Source organism: Helianthus annuus, chromosome 1 (genome assembly GCF_002127325.2).
Source record: "Helianthus annuus cultivar XRQ/B chromosome 1, HanXRQr2.0-SUNRISE, whole genome shotgun sequence".
Taxonomy (NCBI): Eukaryota; Viridiplantae; Streptophyta; class Magnoliopsida; order Asterales; family Asteraceae; genus Helianthus; species Helianthus annuus.
In genome coordinates, this window is record NC_035433.2 from 77,449,158 (window position 1) to 77,456,615 (window position 7,458).

The 7,458-nt window shown below is 36.1% G+C and overlaps 2 protein-coding genes across 2 annotated transcripts; both read right to left on the reverse strand.

The window, feature by feature from the left end:
- Window positions 1–2,200: 2,200 nt before the first annotated feature.
- On the reverse strand, window positions 2,201–4,986 carry LOC110937291. The gene is made up of 7 exons (XM_022179689.2): window positions 4,856–4,986; window positions 4,655–4,778; window positions 4,001–4,225; window positions 3,785–3,916; window positions 3,551–3,700; window positions 3,237–3,440; window positions 2,201–2,525 (listed from the first exon to the last, which is right to left on the reverse strand). Exons 1-7 carry the CDS (start codon window positions 4,858–4,860, stop codon window positions 2,343–2,345), a joined length of 1,023 nt encoding a protein of 340 aa, XP_022035381.2. The 5' UTR covers window positions 4,861–4,986; the 3' UTR covers window positions 2,201–2,342.
- Window positions 4,987–5,055: 69 nt separating this feature from the next.
- Window positions 5,056–5,541, reverse strand: LOC110937300 (cell wall protein IFF6-like). The gene has a single exon (XM_035988107.1). It carries the CDS (start codon window positions 5,539–5,541, stop codon window positions 5,056–5,058), a length of 486 nt encoding a protein of 161 aa, XP_035844000.1.
- Between the last annotated feature and the right edge of the window lie 1,917 nt (window positions 5,542–7,458).

Here is a 7,458-nt window from a genome sequence, read left to right on the forward strand (position 1 = left end):
AACACACTAGATATGTCTAGATTAATGTGTAGCATCTAATGGAGTATTACAATATCTTTAAAAGAAACGAGAGACTACAATTTAAAGAAGAAGTGAGAATTAAAACCGGTTTATTACTCTAACTTTGAGATATTCAAAGATTATAAAATGCAGTTTCGGGTATATCTTTATGTCAGCAGACAAAACCTATTTCATGGAGGAGTCATAATGCACTGATATTAACAACCTAAGTTATAACGACATAACATGGTCACTAAATGTTGTTGGAAATTTAATCAGTGGACTCATAAGTTTATTAACTCCATATAATGTTTTGAAGAATTAGTGTGATAAAGTCAGCCACCATAACTCCTTGAACAGTAACAGTTTAAGAGGTGCTGCATTAAGTTTCGATACGCAATTAATTATTCGTTTATTAACGAATTGAGGAAACTAAGTTTTGTATCGAATACATTCATGATATGCTTAAGGATCCTATAACTGAAGGGCTATTACCCATAAGTCTTATTAAGAGAGCTCATAGACGGGTATTAATTAATAGTCGTGCGCAATTGCATATCGTACTATGAATGACTAAGTATTAGTTAATTTTCCTCAAGTTTGATTTTGTATGTCTGTTAGAATATGTTCAACCGGTATAATGGCATATAGACAAATAAAAGTTACAAATCAAACAAAGGGCTTACGCGTATTTTGATCATGATGATTAGGTTTTAAATTAAGGCTATAGTATGATTAATGGGGGTCCTGAGTCGCATAATGATTCAACGGCTGTATTTTTCTGCTATAGTACTTGTTTAAGGCTAAAATGAGTGTTAACTCCTGATCAGGCTTATCTAATACTCATAGTAAATGATTACTCGGCTAAGTGGGAGAATGTAAGATTAAATATATTACGTATTAATATTTAATCTATAGCCATCTTAATCATTTACATTATAGAGATCAAAATATATTAGAACCTATTATTTAATTAGTTGGTAATTGTTGATGGACCATATTACCCTTAGTAACTAATTAGGTTTCCTCCTGGGTGCTTATATAAGGAGAGTTATGTGGAGGTTTAAGGGTTACTCAGTTACACAATTCACACACCCCATTAGTCATAACATCATCATGGAACCTCCTCTCCATAACCGATACCCTTTTCGGTTCTCTAAGTCCCCATCATCAGTCAGCACCCTAAGGAGGAACCAGATCAAGATGACAAGCATGTCGAACTCCATTACTGGATTCTCCTCTGCACTATCTGCTGTGACAGGTATGATTTATATTGTTTTCCTTCATGCTCAAACAGAACTGAACCAACACGAAAGTGTTTCTGAGTTTTAGAAACTTATCTTGATTACCACGGGCATGATTTTTCCGATTCATACTAACAAACCACATATCATGAATATCATAGTTATCGGTTCCTTTAACGACTTTAGAATTGTTTATTCTATTTGCACACACTGCCCTATTTTTCTTTGGATTGGAACAGTAATTACACGTCTGATTTTGGAATGTATACCTCTTCCGATTTCAATTATGCCTGCGCTTCTGCGTTTTCGTTAAAACAATATACTTCCTTTCCTTTTTCCCGGATCCATCGCTACCCACGCAGAACCCTCTGATTCGTTTACACAAGTCATCCAGACTTTCATTTTCTGCCTTCGCAATTCCACACGTACTTCCCGAATCCTCTGGTTAATTATGTGTGCACACTACTAAAAAATTATCTCGTTTCCGACCAAGCCTTGTAGGAAAAGATTTCCGACAAGTATCCGACTAGATTGGCGACAAATTTCCGACAAAAAAAAAGAGGTTACTATTTCCGACAAAGTACCGACCACAATTTTCCTACAGCTTTCCGACCACCGTTTCCTACTATTTTCCGACCACCGTGTACCTACGGTTTTCCAACAACCATGTTCCTACGGTTTTCCGACAACCATGTTCCTACGGTTTTCCGACAAAGTCCCAACAACAATTTTCCGACAACTTTCCGACTACTGTTTTCCTACTATTTTCCGACCACCGTGTACCTACTGTTTTCCGACCAGATTTTCTAACTTCTCTTCCCACCAATATCCGACTAAAAACTTTTTAATAAAAAAAATATAAAAAAAAAGTAAAAAATCCAGATTTTTTCTACTAAAAATGCAGAAAAAAATCCAATAAAAATCCTAAATACAATACCATTAGGAAATAAAGTTCGTCCACAAAATACAACATGGTTTTCCAACTACAAGTTCAACCACAATATGACACGGTTGTCAAATTACAAATTCAACCACAAAATATGACACCGTTGTCAAATTACAAGTTCCAACCGCAAAAGACAACAAACAGAAACTAAACTATGGTGGAGGATTGCCAGGATTACCAAATTGTTTCATAAACTCGGCCATTTGTCGTTGCATATCTTCTCTCATTTGTTGTTGCATCTCTTCGACTTGGTTTTGTAACATGTCAACGTGGGATTGTTGCGCCTCTTCGAATCGTTTATTTAACCTTTCCACCTGGGATTGCAAGTTCCGCACCTATATAATTTTTAACAAACATAATATTAGAAAAAAAAGCATATATATATATATATATATATATATATAGAAGTTTATAATCAAAATGGATAAGAGACCATAATCTTTATTCGGTACAAAAAAAGAGTTTTATCAAAGTATCATCTTTTACACATCTTTTACAAGTATATTGTTTTACATTTCTGTGTGACTTTTGCAAATGCCATTGAAGAAACTGTGTTGTTTTTTTTTTTTCACAGAAGAAAATAAATTTGCTTGTGATAAAATCTTACCAATTAAGAAACTTTTAAATGAAAATATTACCATTTGAAAAAATGTTTGTAGTTTTGTTTGGTATTTTTATTTATTTTATTTTCGTTTATTTAACTCTAGTTACAGTAAGAAACGACTTTTGTTGGCCCAAACGGGTTCGTGTCAACAAAAGTAAAAAACGACTTTTGTTGGAACGAATTTGGGTTCCATCTAACGTTTGTATGCTTTGCGCCTTAGTTCGTAAAGCCCCGGCCGCGCAACGGCTTACTGTATGAAAACATGTAGTTATTATAACCGTACACCATCATGTCCCGCAACGCGCGACATTGAATACCCCTAGTTAAATTTAGAAACCTACCCCTATGCATACACATTAATAATAATAATAATAATAATAATAATAATAATAATAATAATAAATAATGATAAAAAATAAAAAATAAATAATATTAATAATACCTCCTCTTGTGAGCGTTGGTAGTCAGCATAGGAGGCAGACCCGGATGACGAAGACGTTGTGCCGGTAATGACAAAACTACGATCCGAAGACCTGATCCCGAATCTGCTCCCTCCCTGCGCACGCTCCCACAAGTCAGCATCTCCCACCGAATGCTGAGTGACGTCTTCCCCGTACTTTTCGATCATGTATCTTGCATATGTCTCCTACCATTTATATAAACAACACGGTTGTTATTATACTAAAAGGCTAATACAATATATATATATATATATATATATATATATATATATTAAAAATGATGCAAACAACTTACATATGCTTTTTTCGATCGCGCAGTACAAAATTCTGCCACCTCCAAACTTTCATCATACATCCCTGCCCAAAAATTTTTCTTGGATTCTTTGGTGAGGTGGGTTGCAAGGAAGAGTTCTTTAAAAGTGGGTGGCCGACCCAATGTCCGTTCCTACAAAAAAAAAACATATGTATGATTAATGTAATATGTGTTAAAGAAACAAGTACTAAAGTTTATGAACATAATTATCTTTACCAAGGTGATGCGATGCTCATCATAGCCCCTAGACCCGCCTGTATGTTGGGATATCACATCGTCGGAATCGGCTTTCTTGCGGTTGCTTTTACCTCTCTCAGACTTCTTTTGCCACTCATCTGTGTTCCAACGCTATAAAAGAATAAAAATACATGTATAAATAATATAAAATGCAATAAAATATAACAATGATCACTAATGTATTAACTTGCTTACCATACATAACTCATGCCATATGTCCTCGTGCACGAAGCGCGGCGGATACTCACACATCACGCCAAAATCATATTCATTTTCTAGGATGGTATGCCCAGCAATCCTTGCCTTCTTTGCTGATTCGTCTCGGCGATCCGACATTATGTCTGGGAAACGACGCTTAAACACATTTTCAAATCCTTCTCTAATGAATTCATCATTTGCTTGATCCCAACTATATCGAGTCTTTAAAAGATTGAAAGTTAAAAGTGAAAACGTATAACAAATAAGACTTAAAATATAGTGATTATTACACATATCTCCATATTTAAAACACTAATTACATGTTTACCCAACTCCAAAATTAAATTACAAATTTCCCTTTAAACAAAAAAACCATCAGACCCTTCATTTAAATAAAAAAAACCATCATACCTTTTATTTCAGTTTAAAATAAGGATTAAAATATAAGGATTATTACATATATCCTCCTATTTCTGAAATCGAGGGTTTTGATTGGAGATTCTAGTTTAAACAATATCAGTGTCTTTTGCAAATTCGATAAAGTTCTGATGTAAATAAAACTTTAGGTTGGGTATATATATAATTTATAAAGTTAACAGGGGATATATGTAATTGCCCTTAAAATATATAAATAACTAACTAATGTATTACCCTAAAGCGATCAAACATACGATCCACATGTTCCGTAGGCATTTCTCTGTATGTTGACCAAGCTCCATCAAAACACTCATTAAATAACATTCTGATCGCCCTATGCACTTTACCATTTCCAAACCTACAATATTGAAATAATCGAATAAGTATATGTATAACACAAATAAACAACATTGGTTAAAATGTTAAAAAACATACCCCATCCCAACCCGAAAGATAACTTCCTTCTGAGAGCGACCATGAGGAGCGGCTGCAGCATTAGAGGCAAGTTGAGTAGCATTTGCGTCCTCCTCTTCATGATAATCACCATCATCGGACTCAGCATGATCTCTAACTATGTTAAACCCATGCTGGGATCCCCCAGAACCCTCATGCTGAAACTCCTCCCTGTGCTAATGTCAAAATACCCCCTGCATATCAGCCATAGGATCAGCGTCACCAGCACGGCTACTACTCCCAGCATATCCGCGGCCTAATGTCCTACTATACCCAGGACTCAACTCTATAGCGTGGTCACGTCCATTACCACGACCAGAGTTTGATGCTCGCTCAGGTCCAATACCGGAGTCCGATGCCCGCCCACGTCCAGCACCGGAGTCCGTTGCCCGCCCACGTCCAGCACCGGAGTCCGATGCCCGTCCACGTCCAGCACCGGAGTCCGATGCCCGTCCACGTCCAGCACCGGAGCCCGATGCCCGTCCACGTCCAGCACCGGAGTCCGATGCCCGTCCACGTCCAATACCGGAGTCCGATGCACTCCCATGTCCACCACCCGAGTCTGATGCCCGCCCACGTCCATGTCCGGAGTCAGATCTGCGCCCACGCCCACGCCCACGACCAGATGATACATCTCCCGGAGGAGGGACACGTCCACGACCAGTCATTATATATGATAGCTCGGCTAAGACCCTACATTTAAGAAAACAAAAATGGCCAGATGAATAATATAAGAATAACAAACCAAATGATAGCAAGTATTTAGAAAGGACATACGATATGATTAACCAGCAAGTAATTAGAAAGGACATACCATATGATAGCAAGTATTTAGAAAGGACAACTTTCCGACCAAATGTCAAGTTTCGTCGGTAAGTGGTCGGAAATTTCCGACTATTTTCCGACAACCACATCCGTTTTTTCGGTTTTTCAACCTTCTAGCATGGTTTTTTTTATTACGTATTTTGTACACCTTATTTATACATGAAAAGTTCTTACTTTACCAAATTATACGTATAATTATAACCAATCATACATGCGTGTACGCTATCGGGACCCATTACTTAAACTAGGCTTTACTATTGTATAAGTGTGTTTGTATATATGTATATGTATGTGTATGCACTGATACAACTACATACTTATACACACATACACATACATATACATATAGACACAAGAAATACGTTTATATATACGGATAAACACCTACACATAATTAAATATGAAAAGAATAAATGTTTTAGTCGGAAACTGGTCGGAAATTTCCGACAACTTTCCGACCAAATGTCATGTTTCATCAGTAAGTGGTCAGAAATTTCTGACCATTTTCCGACAACCACATCCGTTTTTTCGGTTTTTCAACCTTCTAGCATGGTTTTTTCATACGTATTTTGTACACCTTATTTATACATGAAAAGTTCTTACTTTACCAAATTATACGTATAATTTTAACCAATCATACATGCGTGTACGCTATCGGGACCCATTACTTAAACTAGGCTTTACTATTGTATAAGTGTGTGTATATATGTATGTGTACGCACCGATACAACTACATACTTATATACACATACACAAACATATAGACACAAGAAATACGTTTATATATACGGATAAACACCTACGCATAATTAAATATGAAAAGAATAAATGTTTTAGTCGGAAACGGGTCGGAAATTTCCGACAACTTTCCGACCAAATGTCATGTTTCGTCGGTAAGTGGTCGGAAATTTCCGACCATTTTCCGACACCCACATCCGTTTTTTCTGTTTTTCAACCTTCCAACATGGTTTTTTCATTACGTATTTTGTACACTTTATTTATACATGCAAACTTCTTACTTTACCAAATTATACGTATAATTATAACTAGTCATACATGCGTGTACGCTACCGGGACCCATTACTTAAACTTGGATTTACTATGGTATAAGTGTGTGTGTCTATATGTATGTATGTGTATGCACCGATACAACTACATACTTATACACACATACACATACACATACATATAGACACAACAAATACGTTTATATATACGGATAAACACCTACGCATAATTAAATATGAAAAGAATAAATGTTTTAGTCGGAAACTGGTCGGAAATTTCCGACAACGTTCCGACCAAATGTCATGTTTCGTCGGTAAGTGGTCGGAAAATTCTGACCATTTTCCGGCACCCACATCCGTTTTTTTGGTTTTTCAACCTTCTAACATGGTTTTTTCATTACGTATTTTGTACACCTTATTTATACATGAAAACTTCTTACTTTACCAAATTATACGAATAATTATAACCAGACATACATGCGTGTACGCTATCGGGACCCATTACTTAAACTAGGCTTTACTCTTGTATAAGTGTGTGTGTATATATATATATATGTATGTGTATGCACCGATACAACTACATACTTATACACACATACACATACATACAGACACAAGAAATACGTTTATATATACGGATAAACTACTACGCATAATTAAATATGAAAAGAATAAATGTTTTAGTCGGAAAACTGAAACTGGTCGGAAATTTCCGACAACGTTCCGACCAAATTTCATGTTTCGTCGGTAAGT

Bases quoted from the DNA above. Each gene is read 5' to 3' on its own strand.
- LOC110937291 (XM_022179689.2), bottom strand. The intron at 3,441-3,550 runs GTAAGTTGTTTG...TATAAATGGTAG, and splicing joins CGCGATCGAAAAAAGCATAT to GAGACATATGCAAGATACAT. The intron at 2,526-3,236 runs GTATTATTAATA...AAAATTATATAG, and splicing joins ACCAACGCTCACAAGAGGAG to GTGCGGAACTTGCAATCCCA.
- LOC110937300 (XM_035988107.1), bottom strand. From the start codon at position 5,541: ATGACTGGTCGTGGACGTGTCCCTCCTCCGGGAGATGTATCATCTGGT.